The sequence below is a fragment of the Papaver somniferum genome, chromosome 6 (assembly GCF_003573695.1).
Source record: "Papaver somniferum cultivar HN1 chromosome 6, ASM357369v1, whole genome shotgun sequence".
NCBI lineage: Eukaryota > Viridiplantae > Streptophyta > Magnoliopsida > Ranunculales > Papaveraceae > Papaver > Papaver somniferum.
The window spans coordinates 102,925,308-102,949,015 of NC_039363.1; the positions used below are offsets into that span (position 1 = coordinate 102,925,308).

At 37.4% G+C, this 23,708-nt stretch overlaps 4 protein-coding genes and 1 non-coding gene across 6 annotated transcripts; 3 read left to right on the forward strand and 2 right to left on the reverse strand.

Moving 5' to 3' along the window:
- Window positions 1-2,230: 2,230 nt before the first annotated feature.
- Window positions 2,231-5,975, forward strand: LOC113288654 (DNA-3-methyladenine glycosylase 1-like). The gene is made up of 2 exons (XM_026537757.1): window positions 2,231-3,584; window positions 5,616-5,975. Exons 1-2 carry the CDS (start codon window positions 2,485-2,487, stop codon window positions 5,644-5,646), a joined length of 1,131 nt encoding a protein of 376 aa, XP_026393542.1. The 5' UTR covers window positions 2,231-2,484; the 3' UTR covers window positions 5,647-5,975.
- Window positions 5,976-6,510: 535 nt separating this feature from the next.
- LOC113285984 (late embryogenesis abundant protein, group 3-like) lies at window positions 6,511-8,190 on the forward strand. Its single transcript, XM_026534716.1, has 3 exons — window positions 6,511-6,870; window positions 7,071-7,147; window positions 7,564-8,190. Exons 1-3 carry the CDS (start codon window positions 6,629-6,631, stop codon window positions 8,064-8,066), a joined length of 822 nt encoding a protein of 273 aa, XP_026390501.1. The 5' UTR covers window positions 6,511-6,628; the 3' UTR covers window positions 8,067-8,190.
- A 74-nt stretch (window positions 8,191-8,264) lies between these two features.
- Window positions 8,265-8,336, reverse strand: TRNAQ-CUG. The gene has a single exon. It is a non-coding gene; the product is annotated as a tRNA-Gln (tRNA).
- A 707-nt stretch (window positions 8,337-9,043) lies between these two features.
- Window positions 9,044-10,616, reverse strand: LOC113288657 (protein RADIALIS-like 3). 2 transcript variants are annotated; one of them, XM_026537759.1, is made up of 3 exons: window positions 10,499-10,616; window positions 10,086-10,392; window positions 9,044-9,367 (listed from the first exon to the last, which is right to left on the reverse strand). In XM_026537759.1, exons 2-3 carry the CDS (start codon window positions 10,358-10,360, stop codon window positions 9,340-9,342), a joined length of 303 nt encoding a protein of 100 aa, XP_026393544.1. In that variant the 5' UTR covers window positions 10,361-10,392; window positions 10,499-10,616; the 3' UTR covers window positions 9,044-9,339. The 2 variants fall into 2 exon arrangements, with proteins under 2 accessions (XP_026393544.1, XP_026393545.1); XM_026537760.1 differs by having other exon boundaries at window positions 10,086-10,376; window positions 10,499-10,578.
- A 5,734-nt stretch (window positions 10,617-16,350) lies between these two features.
- Window positions 16,351-21,059, forward strand: LOC113288656 (U-box domain-containing protein 5-like). The gene is made up of 6 exons (XM_026537758.1): window positions 16,351-16,824; window positions 16,925-16,999; window positions 17,613-17,798; window positions 18,448-18,555; window positions 18,666-19,858; window positions 19,988-21,059. The coding sequence occupies exons 2-6, from the start codon at window positions 16,943-16,945 to the stop codon at window positions 20,760-20,762; spliced, it is 2,319 nt and encodes a 772-aa protein (XP_026393543.1). The 5' UTR covers window positions 16,351-16,824; window positions 16,925-16,942; the 3' UTR covers window positions 20,763-21,059.
- The last annotated feature ends 2,649 nt before the right edge of the window (window positions 21,060-23,708 follow it).

Sequence of the window (23,708 nt, forward strand, 5' to 3'; positions counted from 1 at the left end):
GCTATCTCAAGCTTGTTGTCAATATTAGATGATCAAAACTATATCTTGATTTCTAGTCTGCTAAAGTCAAGTCTCGGACTAGTTTAGAATTCAGTAGTTGAGTATCAAACATCACCCTCGAAGATTAAAGATCAACCGAAGACATTTGGAAAACTTCATCAATAAGAGGTATGTGTCTACTGATTTCATTTGGATTCTTATTCAATTATACCTTTCTAATCTACCGAAACAAGTGCTCACTCTATGGAACAATTCCTATAACGGTGAACATGCATTTATCTATGAACTTGAGGATACTTGAGCCATGACTTTAGTGATGATGACCTTTGTCCCTGGAAAGGTCCTTATGTTGTAGTGAATGAGCTTACGAGTTCGACGAGCCAAGAATCACTCAATTCCGAGTTATAACGAAGAAATTATGAGTAATTTATTAAAGCAACACTTATTTAGTGTTGCAGTTCGTGAATAGGAAACACTCCACGAATTTTTTGTAACGGTTCACGGACTTGCTTTTGTTCTTCGCAAACAAGAGTGAGACAATAAGTTTTGCCTTGGGGATCGAAAATCCGAGTTGGTAATAATCTCTTTGATAGTTATGCAACTTGTAATCTAGGTTAATCAATAATTCTTGTATATCCTAAGGTCCTTTCTTCTGATATAAGGCTATTCAAGGATTGTTGATCATAAACACTAGGTTTGATAGATTTCAGTTCATGATCATATACCGACACTAGTTGGTCAAAATCTGGACTAGAAAGAAAACTTCAATTGAGGTGTCTCATAAATTCCTTAAGAAGTTTTAACGAGATATCTCTACATTTATTCTAGTTGTTCTTGTTGTAGAATAATTAGGTTTCCCTTCCAATTTTGAAGAGTATAATAATCCCTAATCTACAAGTTTGTTTTGATATTACTTATCTAGTAATTATTCAAAACAAACACAAGATTTCCAAAACCTTGGTTCACATCTAAAGGGAAATCAAACCGATGTTTTGTGAAAGCAAAATATTAAAAAGTATTAACAGTTTTTTTGCATCTTCTAAAGAGAACTAACGTTTCGCTAGAGGATTTTTCAAGTGCATCTTCTAAAGAGAATTGGTATTCTGCTAGAAGATTTTCGAGAGTAGCTTCTGAAGAGAATTGATGTTCGCCAGAAGATTTTCGAGAGTAGCTTCTAAAGTGAATTGGTGTCCTGCTAGAAGATTTACAAGAGAAATTTCTAAAGTGAATTGGTGCTCTGCTAGAAGTTTGGTGTAACAGCTTGTGTTCAAATCTGGACGAGGTCCCGGGGTTTTTCTGCTATTATGGTTTCCTCGTTAACAAAATTTCTACGTGTATTTCTTTACTTTTTACTTCCGCATTATATTTGTGTTGATGATATATAATTAAAGTAACAACAATTGATTCGATATTCAACCTAGACAGTTTTTAAAATAGTATTCGGTTCGTGTGTTGTTCCGGTACATACTAGGTTGTTCTTGGTTATTGATTTTTGAGATCGTCCAAGAGTTCTTGTATACAATCAAGTTCACGGATCTTTGATCTAAACTACTGATTGTACAAGAAAGATAAACCTTATATCTATGTTGTTCAAGGATCATTAAGTTGGTCATGCTATTGTATTAGGTTTTGTCTTATAGGCCCAAACGAAAAAGTTGGTGGTGTACTAGGTAGCCCCTGCTTTTTCAAAATTGGTATTAGAGTAGGCAAACATTATAAAGACCTAATAAGTCCGTGTTTGTAGAGATCTGACCTATATGCATATTATCGTATATGGAATGCACATGATTTGATTTGTTGAAAGTGTGAATGTAACACCTGAGGGAACTGTCGCATCTAAATCAACATCTAAGCATCCACATGAAATCACCTCGCATGAATCTACTAGACAATCGATCCTCAAAGATTGTGAAGAAGACCTAAATAAAAGATTTCTTTTTGTTGAAAGAAAAACTTGCAGTTCTGAAGCGAGGATTAACTCTCAACAAATTAATTTTGAAGACAGAGAAGTGTATATATCTCTCAAAAATGCCTTGACGCTGATCTAATTCCTGCTCTTAATAAAATCAAGATATTGGAAGAGGACTTGAAAAAGTTCCATACTAGCTCGAATAAGTTAATCAGGGGCACCATTCAGATTTGGTAATCTCTCTTTTTTGTCTTGTAGTGGGTCTTCCGCAAACCAAAAGGTGGGTGTAGCGCAAACCCCATCGTCCTTTTTTGTTACTTGTTAGCCGTCCCCAGTCTCCCCTTCTGCGTCTCGTTCTAACAAAAAAACAAAAATTGGCCTAAATTCTTCGTTATTCCTCTCGATAATAAAACAGAAAAAAGCACAATCTTCAGATCGAAAATTAATCAAATTAGGTTAGAATTAAGGTCCGATTTCTGAATCTACAACCACCACCAACAATGCTCTTCTTTTAAGTTTTGATCATCTTCAAACCACCACCATCGCCATTACCTACTCCGCTCCGCTCCCACAAAATGGGTGAACAAACACAACCCCACCACCACCTCCCTGAATCCTCCGCAACTACTCAACCACCAGTAATCGACACTCCATCTCTTCCTCCTACTCAAAATCCCACATCTTCTAAACTCCCTTTTCGACCTAAAAAGACCAGGAAACTATCTGCAGTCACTTCTTCGGAAAACCCTAATGCCAAATCTCTTGAATCCACCACCACCACCAGCACCACATCCGACGCAGCTGCCGCCACCAGCAACAAAAAGAGTAAAATTGTTGTTCAAAAAGTAATCCGTGTCTTACCAAAGATCACAGCAAGAGCATTATCATGCAAAGGTGAAGTTGAACTAGCTTTAAGGCACTTGAGTTCAGTTGATTCAAACCTAGATCGTTTAATAAAATTACATAAACCTCCAGTGTTTGATTCATTTCAACCACCATTCCTTGCTTTGTCAAAATCAATACTTTATCAACAACTTGCTTATAAAGCTGGGACTTCAATTTATACTCGTTTTGTTTCACTTTGTGGTGGTGAATCACTTGTTTTGCCTGAAGCAGTTCTTTCTTTTACTCCTAATCAACTTCGCCTAATCGGTATTTCTGCGCGTAAATCTAGTTATCTTCATGATTTAGCTAATAAATACCGCAATGGGATTTTATCAGATTCTTCAATTGTTAATATGGATGATAAATCCCTCTTCACTATGCTAACAATGGTCAAGGGTATTGGCCCATGGTCAGTACATATGTTTATGATATTTTCCCTTCATCGTCCTGATGTTCTTCCTGTCGGGGATGTTGGTATTCGGAAAGGCGTTCAGCTTTTATATGGTCTTGATGAATTACCTAGACCTTCACAAATGGAAAATCTTTGCGAAAAATGGAGACCTTATCGATCCGTTGCGTCGTGGTATATGTGGAGATTTGCTGAAGCACAGGGTGCTTCTGCAACAGCTGCCGCCATAGTACCAGTTGTAGAAAGTGCAATCCCGCTACAACAGCTGCACCAGGAGCAGCAACCATCTTTTCCCCAGCAGCAACCATCTTTTCCGCAGGAGCAACCATCTTTTCCGCAGCAACAGATTATCGATCCTGCTACCAATATTGCGAATCACGGGTGATAATGTCTTTTTGTTGCAGCTAATATTTTTATCTAATTTTCATTAAATCTGTTTATTATGGCATGATTGTGTTGGTATGTATGTTAGAATTTGGTGGTTAATAGTTTATGTTCTGTAAGGTTAGAAATCATGTCACATAAACAACGCTTCTAAGTTCTAATAATATTGTATGTTGTAATTTGAAACTTGAAACTGCTGTTGCTTGAATTTACGGCTGTGTATTTTGGGAACATCAGTTGACAGGATCTTTAGAGTACTATAGGACAACTTGGAATGAAATAGTCAGTGTCATGGCAACGGATGAATATTTGAAATGTGCAAATTGGAGTACGTCAAGATGGTTTTGCTTGTGAAAATAGAAATCCAACCAACCACTTTCCATGTGTGTGGACAGCTTTATATCTACTTACTCTATGCTCACTGAATACATCCTAGTGTTGGATAAACCCATAGTCTTCTTTGCTCCCTTTTGTGGTTGACAATATTATTGATAGCAAGTGTCTTTCAACCTCTAGTGTCACTGTGTCATCTACACAGTTTAGGGATGTTTTGGTTCACCGACTTTTACATATTTAGTTATTTATTTGGATTAGTTCTCTCATATCAGTTTGTTGACACTGGTTCAGAAACCCATGCTGTCAAAGTTCGTTTTGGCTATTGGCTTTTATGCCTAAGTTAAAGATTATATTATCACGAGTCACGATCCTTTAGCTTCGTAGCATATATGTGGAACTATTAACGAGATGTGGGGTTTATCTATGAGGTCTTATGTCTAAAAACTAAAGTTGTTGTATTCCAGAACTTCTATAGATGCGGATGGGTTTTCACATTGAATAATGAAAGTTGTGTCTGTTAAGGTTACCCGGAAATTGTTGGGAAATCACTAGAGTAGAAGCATTACTGTTTATTGCCAACAGTTCCCCCCTGCCATCTCCTGTGGAAATGTAGTCATTTGGTTTGGATATTCTTAATAGCACCTGACTTCTCTTTGTCTGATATGTACCAAAATACTAGCCAACAGTAAGACACTCATTTTTCAGGCATAGCTGAGCCAATGGAGAGGCCTCATATCACAGATGTGCCAGAAACCTAGTGTCTGTTTAGGTTAAAACTGTGTAGTACTTCTACACTGTGGAGCAATGATAATTTTTCTTGGACTGATCTAACTTCTAAGAATATTGACACTTCTAATCAAGCACAAGTCACACACTACACTGATTCACTTGCTTAACCTACCTTGGATGTCCTAGTCTGAGTGATTTGAAATTTGTCTTTTAAATTTCAATTTGCAAGGCTGTCAAAGTAAATCTTTACAGGAGGGTAGTGATCATGGGGGAAGGTAAAAAATGTAATTCTTGTCTCAAGTATTCCCTTGCTGCTGATTGATGAATTTCTTAATTTCAGGTGGAAAATGTAATTCAGTGCATCCTGTAGTGTATAACATATTAACTGTCGCTATATGTTATGCATAAACAATGTTCATTTTCGTCATCACCATTGACATGTATTTTTAAGCGTCATTCTGTGTTTACCCTTTCGTTGGTGATTGCTTAATAATTACAAGATCTAGTTACATAGTCTGCAACCTTGGGATCCACCATTGCTCATAAACCTACTTCCACTGCTTCCCTGACGACTACCTCTTGAATGAAATGGCCTTCATTTTCTCATAGCACCTCTCAGTTTCACCTAATTTTTATGCTGTTTGTAACTCTTTAACCTATGCATATCTGCTTTTCGGCCATCCTCTTTAGAATAGATTTGTTGAGGTTGTGGTTAGTGCATAACCTCCCTGCTGTATGATGCTCAAAATTTTCTTTCTTGCAGTGCTTTGCTTCAATGTCTGCGAGTCATTTTCTTTCTATTGCTTGTTCTGATGTTCTACTTATGAATGCAGTTACCCTTTGCTTCTACGTCTGCAATGTTATTTCTTTCTACTGCCTGTTCTTACTTTCTACTTTTAGATGCACTTAACCTTACAGTTAATCTAGAACTATTGACTTAATAAAAGCTTTATGAATTTTCAGTTTGTGGAGGTCAGTATGGGATCCTTTGTAGGCGAACAATGTTTAGCTTGATCGTCATTGTTGTGGTAAATCGTCCTTGACGATTCTTATACAGCTGCTATTTATGCTATCCTTTTTAGGGAGAGGAGAGATTTAGTAAGCAATTATGAACCCCCTCCCTTTTTTTCTTCTTCTTCAAATTGTGGGATATAATAGATTGCAGAGGCTTCCCTTCCCATTTTTTTTTACTTCAAATTATAATCTAGCTATTTTCTCATTTTCTTATGTAACTAGTTGAAGATGGATACAATTGTAGATGCAGTTTATGGGCAGATTTTGCAGCCAATAATTAATCAAAATTCTTTCTCATTCCCCTTGGAATTGAGTTCAGTATAACTGAAATCAAGTCCCAACAGCAACTCTTGATAGAACTTTCTGAAGTGCAACCAAAATAAACACTTCATTGTAGCAGATAAACTTTGCAGGCTCCCTTCAGGGAGGACGCTGCAAGTTCTGACCTTCGCCCCTCCATAGGCCTTCATAGGAGTTTGACTATCATAATCCTAATCCACCAAAGTTTCCCGTCATAGAGATGATCCATGGTCCATCTCTAGTTGCCCATCTCCGAAATCAAAATTCACGTGATGGCTGAGACAAATTGTACTTTGAGCTAGATCTGCGTCAGCAGGTTGCCGACAGTTCAAAAATTAACTCAGCTGAAAAGTCAAGGCCCAAAAATGGACCATCCTACCGTTTTGCTTTCTTTTATTTAGGAAAGAAAACGAAAAGAAGGCATAGCCAAACATGGATCGCGTTTCACCGAGAAATACGACACGTACCAAAACACAAACGCTTACGTGTCAAATGACCCGAAAAGCAAGTCCCATGTCCATCCACGTTATTATTTTTCCCATCCCTATGCAACAACTGCTTCTGAAATTCTAAGCTCTTGATCCACTTTTTCATTGCGGAATTCATCATTTTGTTTTAGGACCGTGTTCAGTTCTGGGTTGCAGAAAGAGAGACGGTAAGAAATGGAGAAAATATTGGTGTTAGTGGTAGCGATATTAGTGTCCATGGTGATGATCATGGAACAAAGTCATAGTTGTTATGCAGCAGATTCAATAATAGGAAATGCGAAAGAGAAAGTTAACTTAGCGGCAGATGATGCAAAAGTGAAGGCAGGTGAGATGAAAGAGGCAGCATCAGATACCATGAAGGGTGCTACGGATACTGGTGAATCTTGGGTTGCCTGGGCGCGAGAAAAATTAAATGAGTACTCTCTCTTTCTCTCTTTTGTCTCTCGGATTAACTCATTGAGCTCACATTAAGATCATGTCTGGTTTGATTTTTGTGCCAGCGTGATCTCTTTATTCCCATAAGCACCGAAAACACTTGATTATCATACATTATCATGCTGACGAGTAACTTGTTTTAAGCCTGATGAATTGAACTTCAATGTGCATTTGAATTCAGGGGACTTGGGATCAAGACAGATACGGCCAAGGAGACTGCCCAGGATATGATGAACAAAGCAGGAGATGCAGCATCTGGTACGCATACGTCAAACCCTTGGTTGGTTGCAGTTTCTGCTGATTTGGTTACTCAGGTTGCACTTTTCCCCCACGGGAAGTCCCATGTGCTAGACAGTTAGATTTCCCGCTAGATTTTGGGTAATTTTATTTTTATAAGTTGGTAGGGAAATATGGTTGTACCACCTGTCAGGTAGTAGTGGTGGGCGTCCATGGCCGAATTCAGTCTCTTGTCTGTTAAATCATTTTTCCAGGGAGGGTTATTACATATTATGCCTCCATATTTGAAAGATTTATTTTTGGAACGGCTCATTTAGCAGATAGTATATGGAACTGGAGAAGGCTCAGTCTAGAACTAATTTAACATAGATGCTTGTGCCAGGTCGAACAAGTTGAAAATTTGTTGGATTCCGCTGAATATATGATCATGTATGCAGGAGCAAAAGATATGGCATATGATAAAGCAGGACCAACGTTGAAAATGGCTTCACAAAAAGCAGGACAAGCATCAGACATGGCTCGTGAGAAAGCGGGTCAGGCATCAGAGATGGCTCAAGAAAAAGCTGGTCAAGCATCCCATATAATTCGTGAAAAAGCTGGTCAAGCATCAGGCATGGCTCGCGAGAATGCTGGCCAAGCATCAGAAATGGCTTATGAGAAAGCTGGTCAGGCATCAGAAATGGCTGGGGATGCTGCCAATTTAGCTGCAGGAAAAGCAGGGGAAATGAAGGAAACAATGAAAGGAAAAATGATGGATGGTAAAGATTCAGCAAGTCAAGCTTACGAAGATGCAAAACAAAACGTAGGAAATATGTATGACACTGCCGCTTCGGCTACTGGTTCAATGAGTGAGAAAGCAAAGTCTAGTTACGAAACTGCTAAAGAAAAAGCTTCTCAAGCTACCGGTGATTTAGGTGCCAAGATGAGAGCTGAACTGTAAATTGTTCACCACTTCTTTGTTTACTCGTTTTTGCTGCCATGTTTTTGATAGGGTTGCTGTTCTTCTTTCTTTAATGCTTTTGATGGATTGAAAAAATGCATTAGCAGTGTGATTTCTTCTTGAATCTCTTTTTGAGATGAGCAGCAGCACGTTAAAGGGTATTGTTTATAATTAAAAAAAAAAGGCATAAAAAAACTTAGGTTCTACCGAGACTTGAACTCGGGTTACTGGATTCAGAGTCCAATGTCCTGACCACTAGACCATAGAACCGATTTGCCAAGGGAAAAATATTTAAAATAGAAATTGGTTTCCTGTTGAGCACCGTAGGCTCAGATTTTCTTAAATGGAATCATTTTCCCGCCTCCCCAAATAACTCATTTTCCCCTTTGATAATCTCTTGATCCAAACCCTAAAATCCTCCCGTTATCGTAATCTTGTTCGATCGATGTCGATTCTGATTTTGATAGTCTTCCGCCATGTTTATTGTCCATTCATGGTTCTCTTGGGTTTGGATGCTGGATTTGACGATGTAGCTGATTTAAGATCTTTACGGCGGAATGCTCTACGGGGCTTGCGTGATGAAGCTCTTGCTTCTAAGCTCAACAGGTTAGTTTCGCCTTCGAAAACCCTATAAGATTTTTTCACCCTGAAAACCCTAATTTGTGATTTGATTTTGCAATTATAATCAGTGCTTTTTTATCTTGTTTAACTGTTCAGCATTGTACAATTTGTTAGGTTGGAATAAAGTTATTTATTCATATTTAAGAGGCTTATAATCGCTTGAATAATTTGATACTGATTGTGGTGTGGAATATCCGTATGTTCTGTTATGTCATGAGTATTTTGGTCAATTGTGTTGCATGACTGCTTTTGGAATGTTTCGCTTTCCGTTTTCCGATCATTTGCATGTGATCATTTTCTTTCGTAAACATATTTGTGTTCGTTTTAAATGGAGTAATCACTTGATCTCAGAGTCATAGATAAGTAGATGATGTGTCGTATATATATATTACAGTTACATTAGAAATGATATAAGAAGGAGAAATCACAGCTTAGCTCGTTCTTCCCTGCCGTTTTTCCCGTACAGGCAAAGGCTTAGGTAAGAGTAGGAGGTGAAAAGAAACACACAACAAGAAATACTGGAAAATAGAATACTGGTGAACAGTATGAGAGTGATTCTCATCTTCATGCCACTCTACATGTATGTCAATATGGCATTGACAATTCTGTTAAGTAGATCTGCACTTATTTAATAATTGCTGAGGTTTGGATTTCACTGGAGCTTCAGAAACTTGATAAGCCTGTGAGCAGAAAATGAGAAATAAATGTGTTAGTACATAAGGAATCATGACACGATCTGAGAGGCTTTGAGAACATTAGTTAATCGTACAAGGAATATTATACGATCTCTCCAAATTGAGAACATCAGTTAATGGGAATCCAGAATAATTCTAGAGTTCCCACGTCAGGAATCAGGACAACTAGGATTTTATTCAGTAAATCTAGGAAGAGATTTAAGAGTGTGCTCAATGAAGGAAAACTCGAATTGTGACTTTTGGAATAAGATTGTACAGGATCAGGTGTTCCGGTAAGTTTCATAAGTGGGATCAAGTAGACGATGGATAGCGAACTGCACTAAAAGCCTCATAGTGCTCGGTTTGGTACATGAAATGCACGGATAAGTTGCACCTTCAAACTGTTTATTGGCTATCCAAACATTAGAGTAATGATTGTGTTAGCTGGAGTGATCATAAGACTGTGATTTGAAGTGGTTGTTTCTATAGATCCTTGTGCCGGTGTTTTAACTGGTCATGGAGTAAGCTAGTAGCTCTGGGAGAAGTAACGTATGTTGTTAGATATTATCGTCTCTATATCTTCGATGGCTATGTATTACACCCTTAAACATAAATAAAGAAAAACGTAAATAGAGGGGGCGTAGGTACACGAATTCAGTAACCCAACAGGCAAGTTAATAGCAGTAATAACATGTATAAACAATAAAATAATTGCTAGCAATACCTCGCCTCTTCATCACCAAGATTGTGTCCATTGCTTGAACCAGTTGGTCTATAGTTTGGGAATGGAACTTGACCAGCCTCTATGCGCTTGAGGTCATCTAATAGGATTCTGTAATGCCTCTCCACTTCTTCTGCAGATTTTCCTCCCACAGCATTGGCTACATTCTGCCAGCGGTCAGGTGTGTCCTTGTCATATGTAGCTAGGGCCTTCTCAAAAGATTTGTTTTGCTTCAATGTCCAAGATGAGCTTGAGCTACGTTTTGAGCTAGATGCCATTGCTTACCTGGTTGTTCTAATAGACAGTGGTTCTGAATCAGAATCACACGAACAAAAATAAATTTAACAGAGTTAGACAAATATACAGGAGAAAAGATAGGATGTTGTTCGGTAGTGAAGATACAATATAAGCATTACCTATTAATAGGATATGTAAAGACTCGTGGCAGAGTGGAGATACAAAGAGGAAGAGCTGCACAACAAACCTCTTACTCTCGAAGATTGATATGAGGAAGAGCTGGTCATATGATCTCTTATATAAGCACAATGGAGGTGGTGGGGTGGAGCCAGTTGAGAGAATATGAATTTTGGAGAAAAGAAAGGGGTATAGTTTTGTTACATTGTCCACCACAAAAAATGAAGCTTGGAAGGAGCAGCAAGAGGGGAGAGGAATCAGTATCAAAGTACTGTTCTTTTTTTTTTTCATTATATTTTTGAAGCCCTCTCTTATTCCTTGAAATTATATCAGTATATCAGATGGTACAAAATCTGTAGCAACATACGGACATGATATACACCTCTGCCTACACTCCTTTTACAGCCAACTAAACAAGAAGTTCAGGTTACACATGGGTGTGTTTAAACGGGTGTCAAGTCCAGCTGGTTGGTGCCAGTAAACTGTAAAACCAAGAAATATTCACCTGTTTCACTGAACTATGATTGTTATTTTACACAATCATTCAATTAGTGGAGTTTGACCAATTTAATTTTTTTCTTCTGCTTATACAAATAAAGAAGACCACAAACCCCTATTCTATTATCTATTTCGTGGGTAAATAATCAGTTATTACTGTTTGCTAGTAAGAAGGAAAGACAGCCCAACAGAATGATCACTTATTACTCAAGGTTAGCTGTTTGTTTTACTTCATGCCGAGGGAATTAAAAGTTTGCTTGTGACAAGCTTTCCTTTTTGTGGATCAAACATTGGTGGCTGGTGAAGGTAGTGGAAAGTTGATAATACTAGGTTTGTTTGCTGAATCAGCAAAGTCAACAGGTGTTTTCTCATGTAGGAAGGAGGTCCCTGTGTCAGTCATCCATTAGTAGGTTTTTCCACATTTCACCAATTATTTACTCATGCTGATAAACAACTTTCTGTTGTCCAGATTGTCTGAGAAATAGTGGCGTAAAGTTACTTAGGTCAGTTGCTTTGAGTTAAAATTGTTTTAGCTGGAAATGTTCTTTTTTGTTGCGTTAAGTGGCAAAATTAAGCTGGGGATTAGCAGATTTTGTCTTCGTAATAGTGATCCATATGATATTATTTTCTTATACTCTGTCGAGCTCTTTTTCCTCTGTGTGTGTGTTTTCATCATCACCCATCTCTGCTTGCAGGGACTATAGCTTAGTCTGATAAAAAATGAAACTAAAATCTAAACAGGTATGCTGGTGTGCACTAGTAGATACATAACGAGGCAAAGTCCTTTATACTCATAGATGTACTATGTGTTTGTAGTGGCTTTCGGACCCAAATGAGGATGCAGAGGTAGCTGATTTTGAGTGTGGATTTTCTGCTAATCATCCGAATTCCGTAATTAGTTTATCTACAGGTTTCTTAACCCCCGATATCTATGATGGAGAATTTAGGATAAGATAGCAATCTCAACCGCCTTTTGTTATCCAATCACGGGATGTCGAGGTACAAGTTTTAGAATGACCGATATTCATGAGGATGATTTACAAGTGGAGAAATCATCTTCATCCTATATAAGCCTTTGACGCATGGCCCTGCAAGCCACTTTGAAGAAGGGATGCACTGTAATTTGCATACAAGTGGCACACAACTACAAGTGTGACATTGGCAGTGTCCAACTGAAAGGCCACCCCAGAGCGGAAAATACGTAGAGAGTCCCTTGAGAGAAACGTCTGTGAAAGTTGTGATGAATAATCCAACTATATCGACTATAGCTGTTTGGAAGTTTGTTATAGTTGAATGGTCCAGGAAAAGATGTGTTTTGGATGGTTTCAGTATCTGATTTTGGTCTTCCTTTGACATCCCAATAATCTTGGATACTTCATTAATGATTTGGTTCGTGTCTGCCTTGCTATAGTGGAGGAACTTGTTGATATAATGAGCATCCTGAAAGTATAGGCTTCTTTTTTATGTGTGGATTCTCTTTTATACCGCAGCAGCAAACACAATTGGAACATGCATATTGTGGTTTGCCCTGTGACTTGTGTTTCATTATCCTTTGAACTTCAGATTCCATCATTTACCAGAAAGTTGCTAGCTTTTAATTAATCGTCAGATTTAATAGGATATGTGGTCGGCACACAAACATGTGTTCAGTTGCTTGTTCTTTTAGAAGTCGTTTTCCTTAGGTCTGATCGTACATAAATCATTCGTATTCCTATAAATAATTTGATTTTTGATTTTTTATTATTTCCAGATATGGAATTATAAATGATTCCTGATTACGGCTTTAGATGGAAATTTCTTAAACAGTTTCTACTTCAGGAATTAATTGTTTAGTTGCCTTTGTACTGATTGGTTGACAATAGTTATCTTATCTTTTGTTCAGTCTTGTCCCTTTGGTGGTAGGAGAATTTTCTATCTATTCAAAATATATATAATTGAATTTTGTAGAAATTCTTGAAGAACGATAGCTGAGTTTTTGGTTTTGTAATTGTGCTGTGATTCTGTTTACTATACTGAAAAAGTTCTGTCACCCAATAGATATTAGAATCCTTATCATCATTATCGTAATAATCTCAAGTCTCCAGCTCTGGAAAGCCAAGAAGAAGAATACTTGGAATCCCTCTCTGTGTTGAATGGCTAGTTTCTCACTAGGAGTTGGTGGTGGTCCTCCTTACAAGTTGGAAGAGTAAGGTCAGAAAGTTTCTATTAGTGGACTGCTATATAGACGTTTAGAAATCTACTTTTATCAAGAATCTCACACTGTAGATACTATCATGGGATTGTTCAGCGGATAAAAAACCTCTTGTTTTTTAGTTCAGGTAAGTGAAATAAGAGAACTAATGCCTTTTCACGAACACGAAGAAGTCCTTACCCCGTACCCCCGGGTCCACAAATCTTGGATCAAAAGCATGAGATCCAAGCTTTCTGTGGAAGATTCTTTTAACAAAACGAAAGTCAATTTGAAATGAAAAAAGGATGACAAAAAATCCACTTTTTTCATCTACTTGCAGAAAAGAGTAGAAAAGGATCTTATCAATGATGGTAACCTTACGTTGCTGAGGACAACAGGTTGCATAACTAGATTATGTTAGAGAACGATTCATAAACCTAGCCAATAGATTAACGTATTATTCTTTGGAGATGAAATTAGTAATGTTGTTTGTGTTAAAATCGGGAACAATTTACTAAAATGGCACTGTTTACTTTTATCCTTTACTGGTAAAAGCTGATAACAACAGACTACGCCATTTTGATAAGGTACAATGTAATGATAAGGCGGGCAAACAAAGGATTGCTTTACTAGAACTTTAAATTAAGCGTTTTGAAATGTTACATGGATTCCAGATTGCTTCTTGAGTTACCGACTGTAGTTTAAGAGATGCAGTATGTTGAGCTTGCATTGATGTGTCCCATGTTTCTTGTGCTAAGAGCTCCTGGGTGTGTCTCATATGTGTAGGTTGTGGAACTTATTATCAAGGCATTCAAGTCAGACCTGACTGAAGAATCTTTTTTATTGGAAAACGACAAATCTAGATAGATCATCACTTGTTCTGAACAAACTTTTACATAAGTCAGATTTCCTTATTAATGTTCTCAAGAAAATGGGACATATCTAGATAGATCATCACTTGTTCTACACAAATTTTGCACGAGTCAGATTTCCTTAATGTTGTCAAGAAAATGGGCTGAGCCTGAATCTGAAATACAGCCTTATGCTTTGAACTTCGATTGCCAAATCCTATTTTGTATCTCTTGAATTATGGTTCTTGAAACTCTATACATACAGGATGGAACAACTTATGTTTTTTTGTTCAGCATAATTAATCATAGACCAGTCATACTCTAACCAAGGGTTTAATTCTTGGTTTATGTATGCTCACCTGGCTTACCGTGGAGATAATGTTCTATAGAGATAACCCAGACAAAAAGAACAGTCTTATATCACAATGGATGATTTCCTGCGGCAGAAAATCAGCCCTGGTCCAGCATGAACTTGGGTCTTGCTATGAGGTTTTAAAGACCAGGTTACAGGTACCAGCATTACCCACTATCAGGAAGAGGATCCGGGTTAAAATTAAACTTTAGCGTTTTGCATTTTTCTATTTTGTGTGTGGGTGTCAGAGACTCAGAATCAGTGTTTATAGGTACATGGAGGATTCCATTATGTGGGCTTCAGTTGGTCTCTTGATGAGCCTTACAGTTGATTGCTTTAAGTTCTGTACTGGGCTAGACCACTGAAAATGATAATTTTTCCTTTCCAAGCTCAAGAAATGGTGGGAGTCCATTGTGTGAAAATATGTCACTGACCTATCTATTATTATATCTAGAAGACTAGAACAACTCATCTTAAGTGTGTTTGATTGATGTTTATGCACTCTCATTTTGGCTTTATATCAATTCATCCAATACGATATGGTAATGCTTAGGAAGCCAGCCAAATTTTTAGTTGAGGCGCATGTATGGGACTAGGATTTATAATTGAGGGGGGAAAATCATCTGCAGTACAGAAGTTCCATAAGGTAAAGAAAATGGGCCTATGAAAATCATGTGCTAGATCATTTCCATGTTGATTTACTTAGACCGTTGCGACCGAGATCCATCTAAGGTCCTGGGATATAGGAGGTCAAGTCCATTAACAGTTCCATCCCATGTTAGTTGTACTGATTTAACCCAATCATTGTGCTTGATAAGTTAATAGTTTTGTAAAAATAGTTGTTAGAGTTTATTAGGAACGAGTCAATCTTCTGGAATGCATAGACTATGGGTTTTATATTGATCTTTGGTTGGAGTTTTCAGGTCAAATTAGTGAAAGAAATACTGCGTGGAAGAAAGCTACCGTTTACCCACTACTGCCCACTGCTTTCTTCTTAAAAGTCTATGTAGTACTTGAAACTGCCAACTAAAAAATATTAGTGAAAGAAAAACATACCTAAAACAAAAGATAAGTTCAAACGCTAGGCTAATGTATTTGTTAAGAAATCGGCTGGGATTTGCAGGAAATGATAAAAAGGATATGAAAACATAAATTTTGAAATTTTAAAAGCACACAGTTGACATTTTAGGTTCCATTTTAGCTTAAAAAAAGCTTTGACGTTGACACTAGTTTTTGTTTCTGTCCTGACTAATTTTTCATTCCACAATTTTAGTCTGAGCTTGCCTATACAGTGTTTTCCCACTAGCCTATGGTAGACCATCTGAAGCTATTGTTATGAGTTTCTTCCTTTTAACCTACATATAGTCAATTTTACTTTTTATCCTTTGGCTTCCATGATATGACCATCTGACATACAGTCAATTTTACTTTTGGTTTCCATGATATGATATGACCCTTTGTGGAAATCAACATGACACCCTTTCTTTTCACTATCTTTTATTATTGGTTCTAAGATCTTGTTACCATTCTCTGATTATTACATTTAAATTAAAATATGGTGTAAAGAGCTGAAATTAATATCTGAAGTAATTCCTAAGCATAAATTAGTGCATAAAAAAGTTGTAAGCATAAAGTAAAAACTAATGAATTGTGCTATAGTCATCCCACATCACCTCTTTGTTTTTGCTTTTTTTCTCTGTAGATATTTTATTTTGGGGTTTTGGAACGAGATTCTGTTTTTCCATCAACAAAAATATAAAAAAAGAGTTCTGCTTTGTATATTTGTAGCGGGAGAATTTGGGTTCATTACCGAGTTATTTAGCTTATTTTAATTTCTAATAGCGCTTTCGGTTGTTAATGCAGTCAATTGCACTATCTTTTGAAAGAAAGTAATTTTTACTCGGACGTTTCTGCTTTAATTGGGACCATGGACTGCGTTTGACGACGCAATACTAGTTATTGTTCATTGTTCAACAAGGACTGCTGGAAGGGAGAGAGAGAGCTAATCCCTTCATTCCTCTATTCATTTCTCTCTTTATCAGTCTATATCTCTTGTTTTGTTCACTTTTCCACCTGCTAAGACCCCATGAAAAATAAATAAAACAAATAAAATTAACTTCTTGTTCCACTCTCTCTTTGGCTACTTTTCTGCTTCTCCTTTCTGGGGTTTATTAGGAATCTTTTTGTTACTTCTAATTTTACAAAGAAGAAAGAACAAAAGTTGAAAGAAGTTCTCTGGGTTGCTCTGTATTTTCCTGTTGTCTTCTAGCTTGGTTAGTCTCCCTCCTTGGATTAACAAATGAAAACCCGAAATTGTATTCATTGAGATAGAAATTCTTGAAGGTGTATGATTAAGTGTCGGTGATATTCTATTTCAATTGTTCTCTCTGGTAAAGATACATCTGGAGAAAGAGAACTTTTGAAGTGCATGATCAAGACTCTGACCATAATTATTTGGTATGTTAATTGAAGCTTTGTTTCAAGTTCTGTAAATTAAAATTAGTTAACAGCTGTTTGAATCTTCATAAGACATTAAATTTATTATCTTAATTTTCAGATCAAGGCTACTCTGTGAATGGAGAATGTGAAAGCCAAAGATGCCCAGAGGCTGCCTTATTCGTACGGCGTAAAGGTAAATATTATATTTTGACTTTAATACCCCTAACTCAGCACTCTCCATTCTAACTTCACAAATTTCCAGTTTTCATGGAGGATTGAATGCAATTTCTTGAGATAGATATCTATTTAATTTTTCCTTTCATTTTCATTCATCAAACAAAACTACCTTTTGGTAGATTGGGGGTTAAGGGGACCTTAATCTTGCAAGAAATGAGATTTTAGTTTAGCTGGCGTTGTAATAAGATTGTTTATGTTATAGTACATTTTTCATGAAATTGCAAACTTTATAAGGTGGAATATATCTCACAATAAGTAGCTAGTTTAAGGTGTTCGTAAGATGTCTATATTTTGAATGACAGCTGTAAGATCAGCAATAACTTCAAACTATGAAAAAATAAAGAAATCCCTATAACACTTTGGCCTATAATTTTGGGGTAGACTTATTATTCCCATTAATTAGGTTTGGGCATCTTTGTTTAGTTGTATGGAAGGTACAAGGAGCGTATAAACATGAGTTCCAATCTCCATATGCACTCTGTAATGCCCATGAAATTTGCTCTTGTACATTCTTTCTCCTATTTTTCTTTTACATCTTTTTGTATTTTATTAGTTTCATCTCACCGCAGGTGCATCGTACTATGTGCTTTGAGCTCTCGAAATATGTTGATAGAATCTCAAAAATATTTCCAGCCATAGAATCAGCTCAGCCACGATGTGCATCAGGAATAGAAGCTCTATGCTCTCTAAACGTTGCTATGGAAAAAGCCAGTTTAATTATCCAGCATTGTGCCGAATGTAGCAAGCTTTACTTGGTATGTATTTGAATAATTATGGGTTAGACGCATTTATAACAGCTTTTTACATTGTTAGGCTTTATCATGTAGGTGTCAGAAAAAAATGATCAACTGTTCTCTTTGCAGTGAAGTTGGACCAGAAATTCTGCCAGATGATTTATCTGTTTAGATACGTCAACTTGGTAGAAAACCCTAGATTCCCACAACAAACAAATTAGAGAGTAGCACAGTCGATTTTCAATAAAATAGCTGCAAAATAGTGCAAATGTTCTATTAGTCATTCCTTACTGATCATGCGGATCTTGGAAGAACTAATATTTATATGCGTTTATCTATATTTTGGATCAAATAGAACATATTTATATGTACTGATTTACTATTTCCATAAATTAGTATTGAACTATTAATATGCAGTGACTATACTTTTGGACCGCCGCAAAGCCCTGCGCCTATTTCATGAAGGAATTTACTCGATTAATTAAGGAATACTTAGATGGTAGGAGGGGAGGTCAAAATTTGTGGTGGTCACTTATATCAAATTCTGGAGGCTCTGTTGTTTAGTATCTGGAGGCTCTGTTGTTTAGTATGATTGACTAATTGGGTTATGCTCGGTTCATGAAAATGAGTTTCTATTAATTTAACAACATTGTTTCCATAAATTATTCAGGCAATCACGGGAAATACAGTATTTTTGAGATGTGAAAGAGTACGAAAAGCGTTAGAGCAAAGTTTATGCAACATTCAGAATATGGTTCCAATGCTTCTGGCTGCAAAGGTTTGTGAAGTTTGTGCACCTCTTCCTTTTTGCCATCCTTCTACCAAGTAGGTTAGTTTCTGGAACTTGCAAGTATGTCTTCTGAGAGTTGATAATGAAATATTTGACAGATCTCTAGAATTGTTGTTGACCTGAGGGATGCAAAATTTGTCATGGAATCTTCTGATGAAGTGGCTGGTAAGGTTGTATTATCATTGATCCGCCAAGAATCAAATTCAAGCGAGGCTTCTGAGTTGGAGGCTTTTCAAACTGCAGCCTTAAAATTGCATCTTACATCTCCAAAGGCTCTTTTGATAGAGAAAAGATCTATTAGAAAGTTGCTTGATAAAGTCCGTAATATTGATCAAACAAAGGAGAGAATTCTCGAGTACCTCCTATACCTTTTGAGGAAGTATGGGAGCTTAATTAAGGTTGAGCAGACAGGGAGTGACAATGCTCAGTATGAAGATTCATGTTCAAGAACGAACTCTATTCCTTTGTTAAGTGATAGTGTATGTGATGGGTCAGTTGAACCGGGATTGGGAGAACAGCTCAGGCAGAATGAAGATCAAACTGATGGTGCTAATGAAGTCACTCCTCCTGAGGAATTCAGGTGTCCCATTTCTGGGAGACTCATGTATGATCCTGTGGTCATAGCTTCTGGGCAAACATTTGAAAGGATGTGGATAGAGAAGTGGTTCAGTGAGGGTCACGATCTGTGCCCAAAGACTGAAAAGCAGCTTCCCCACTTTTCTATAGTTTCAAATTCTGCCATGAAGGATCTTATTTCGAAGTGGTGCATAAAACATGAGATCAGTATTCAAAATCCATGCTCAGACCCAATTCCCGCAGCACTACTCTCCTGGAATTCGTCATCTTCCTGTTCCATCACTAGCTTAGGTGGTTCTTTTAGTGATGTGCAAATGCCTACTCCAACTGATTTAAGCTGCGTCTCCATTGGCTCTTCAGATGTTAGTTGGGTATCAGATTTGCCCCGGTCTAAGATTGTAGATAGTGTAAGTTCGGGTTCAGTACAGACGAATGATGATTCTCATACATATCAATCATCTGCAGCAATTAGCAATGCCATGCATTCAGACAGTCTCTTTGAAAAATTCACGGCACTCCCTTGGGAACTACTTTGCAAAGCAATGGGAGATATAAAAAACCAACTGTTGGAAAACAATGAAGCATGCCACTCGATGCTGAATGATAATTTTGGTGAGTTGCTAATTCAATTTTTGAAAGAGGCATGTGAACTGTGTGATGTGGAAGCACAGCGAGACGGGGCTCAGGTGTTCTTGGCATTCATGAGAAAAAGCGGGTAATTATTTAATGTTTTCCTTTGAGCCTTTTTGGGTCACCATGTTGTGTCGTTTTCTTTACCTTTTCATATTTTGTACTCTATCTTAAAGCCAGTAATAACTAAATCACCTTGTCTTGTGCAATGCAGAACTGGAATTCCATCCTTATCTGAAGATCTGTTTCATGTTTTGGCATCAGTTGTTGATTCCGAAATCGCTGAGGAAGCGCTGGCAATCATGGAAGTTTTGTCTGCTGACGAGTATTGTAATTCCAAAATTGTGGCCTCTGGAGCTCTTCCTACCATCCTACAGATTCTTGACTCAGATATGGCAGAATATTATGCTCCTACTGTGAGAATTCTTCATAATCTATCATTGTATGGAGACATCAGGTTCCACATACTGCAGACAGCACGCCTATCGAAGGTTATTTCATTTTTGTCTGATAGTTCACTGGCAGAGCATTGTCTGAAAATTTTGAACTATTTATGCGAGACTGAAGAGGGTAGGATTGCGGTGGCCGGAGCCAAGGGTTGTATCACTTCGGTAGCAGAACTACTTGAAATTGGCACTCATGAGCAACAAGAACAAGCATTGTCTGTTCTTCTGTCCTTGTGCTCTCACCATTTTAAGAATTCTCAATTGGTGCTGAAAGAAGGTGTTATACCATCACTTGTAAACATATCTATCAATGGAAATCCCCACGGGAAGGAGACTGCTATGAAATTACTACAACTTTTCAGAGACATCTTACATAATGATACAATGGAAAAAACAACGCCCCTTTCTACTGGAGGGCAACCTGAATATCAAGCAGGTTCGAGCACTTGTTCTGCAGAAAAGCGGTCATCTTCAAAGACTCCTGGATATTTTGGAAGGAAAATCATGAGATTCAGGAAGCCTAAATCTGTAGCCCTTGATTGAGACGGCAAGAACTCGAATTACTTGCATTTTTGCAGCTGGCAGGTATTCTATGTGTATATGTACCTAGTCTGATCACTGATACATTGAGAGTACCAGTCTCATGTTAGACTAATGTAGTTTGTATTTTCCTCATTATGTTGGGCAGTTTTACTGCTCCCGCCATATTGATGATAGATTTGCTGAAATATTCATGATTTTTTAACTAGTTTCCTGGCTTTGTTAGAAATGAGACTCTGGCTTATTTGGTTGGTTGTATAGTGCAATGCATTAAGCTTCTCCTGCTCCTGAGTTCGGACCCTCTGTTGTGTTTATAATTGTTTATTATTCTTTATCTGTATATTCTGAAACCAATTTTGAAAAAGATGTAGAAGAGAAAATCTTTGACAGCGGCTTTTTAAAGAGTTTTTCTAATATTCGTCAATAGCATTAGTGGTAGTGGAAGGTTTGATTTTGAAGGGTATCTTATCATTCTCATCTATGAGTGACAGTGTCCTTTTCAGAGTTAGGCTGACTTTTTGGAAAATCTCCTGGTCATAATTTTGTGAATTAGGCAGAACTTGGAAAATTTTCCTCACTTGTTAATAGAGTGATAATAGATCTGGTCCCTTACAAGGTTGGCTTTCGGAATAAATTTGGTGGCATATAAAGTTGTTTTCCAAAGTTGCTCACAAAGTCACAATTATAAGACTTATCTTAATGGGTGCCCGAAACCCAGGAAATGCAGGGTAAGATAAAATACCTGCCTTTAAGACCTGTGGTTTATTTGAGGCCTATCAATTTCTTATCCCAATCTATGCACATAGTCATAGGGTGTCTAAATGAACACCAATTTTGGGCATGCCTAAAACTTTCAAGGCATACAAAGGACTAGTCCTAACTTGGGTGACCTTATAAGGGGTACCCTATGGGGTGGTTCAATTACCTATATGCCCTTAAATCCATTAAAGTACTACTAATCTATCCCTAACCCTAATACAAAACCTATAATCAACTACACCTAAAATCAGTTTCATTCACCTTCTTCTTCTTCCTCTCCACAGCCGAACTCCACCCTTCCCTTTCTTTTTTTTTCATCGCGGAAATTTAATTGTCGATTTGTGAAACTATATAATGGATCGTCGTAAGGCAGTATCTCGTTCAAATCGATCGATTGAACAACCTATTCATGAAGAAGAAGATTTAGAGAGTGAAGAACAAACTCAAAATCAACCACAAAATCAATCGGAAGAAGAGATTGAAAAAGAACCAATGCCGGAAATGAAAATAAGAAGGTTAGTTCTACAAACCCATCTCATATTTGATGTTTTTGATTGTTTTGGTCGATTTAATTCGTCAAAATCATGTGTTCTGCGGCGGTTACAGGGTATGGTTCGGCGTAAAACAAATGTTAGATGTGCGCCGAGCTGTTCTTGAAACTGAACCCTGAAAGTGCATATGAACGGCTGGGCGTATATCTGAAATCTGTTTTGAGCCGAACTTAGTAAAACAGAGACTTATATTTAGGATCGGCTTATTCGATGGTGTTAGTTTTGTGCCGAATATGTTTTGTGAATTTCAGAAATTTTGCATGTGCGTAGGATCGGCTTGTATGGAAGTATTAGTTTTGTGCCGAATAAATGTTGTTTGAAATTCAGAAATTTTGCATGTGCTTAGGATCGGCTTGTATGGTAGTATTAGTTTTGTGCCGAATAAATGTTGTTTGAAATTCAGAAATTTTGCATGTGCTTAGGATCGGCTTGTATGGTAGTATTAGTTTTGTGCCGAATAAATGTTGTTTGAAATTCAGAAATTTTGCATGTGCTTAGGATCGGCTTGTATGGTAGTATTAGTTTTGTGCCGAATAAATATTGTTTGAATTTCAGAATTTTTGCATGTGCTTAGGATCGGCTTGTATGGTAGTATTAGTTTTGCGCCGAATAAATGTTTCAATTCATAAGTCTAGATTCGGCTTATTCGATAGTATTAGGGCTGCGCCGAATATCATTGTTAAAATTTCATAAATTTTACAAGTGCGTAGGATCGGCTTATTTATATGATATCATGTTGCGCCGAATACATGTTTGAGTTCATAATCATAGGTTCGGCTTATTCGACAATATCGGTTGTGAGCCGAATACAGGGTTCGGCTTACTCGACAATATAGGTTTTGAGCCGAATATTTAGGATCGGCGTATAATTATTTTGTGGTATGAGCCGATCCACTCTCTGTGTAATCTAATAAAAATTTCAAGACATGATTCATACTTGCGCCGAATTAGTCTTATAACTTTCATACTTGTGTCAGGACCAATGCCGCGGGTAGGGAGATGTTGAAAAAAATGAAGGACAAAATTGATTCCAAAACACCAATGACCGTGGAAGAACAAAACTACCTCTACAAAAAGTGGGATGCAATCATCAACAAAGGAGAAGGACCCGAGGAACCCGGACAAAAGCCTACCACTAAGAAGAGGGGTCGTGGTTAAATGTCCTTTTATGTTTCCAACTTCCTTTTAATGTTTTTCTTAAGTTTTAAGTACACTTTTATGGTGTTGCAAACACCTTTGCTTTTAGGTGCTCAACTTTGTTTTTAATTGTGCTGGGTTTGGTTATGGACACCTTCAATTTCATGTTTTAATGAATAGCTTAACGGTTATGCGCTGAATTTATAGAGTTCGGCTTATCCTCTAATGTTAGTTACGCGCCGAATCATTTGTCCTTCAGGTTCGGCTTTTTCTATAATTTGAGTTATAAGCCGAGCCTTAAAAATCATTATTGGTGTAATCCAGTACATAGTTCGGCTTACATACCAAATCATTTTGGAAGTGATCCTTGGTATCCTCGTGAATTATGTCTACTGGATCAGGTTGATTTTCCATGGGTCCAAGCACGATCTACAAAGAATATCACAAGGTTAAACACTAGAAAGGGAATATAATAACAAGGTTCGGCGCATTCGATAATCAC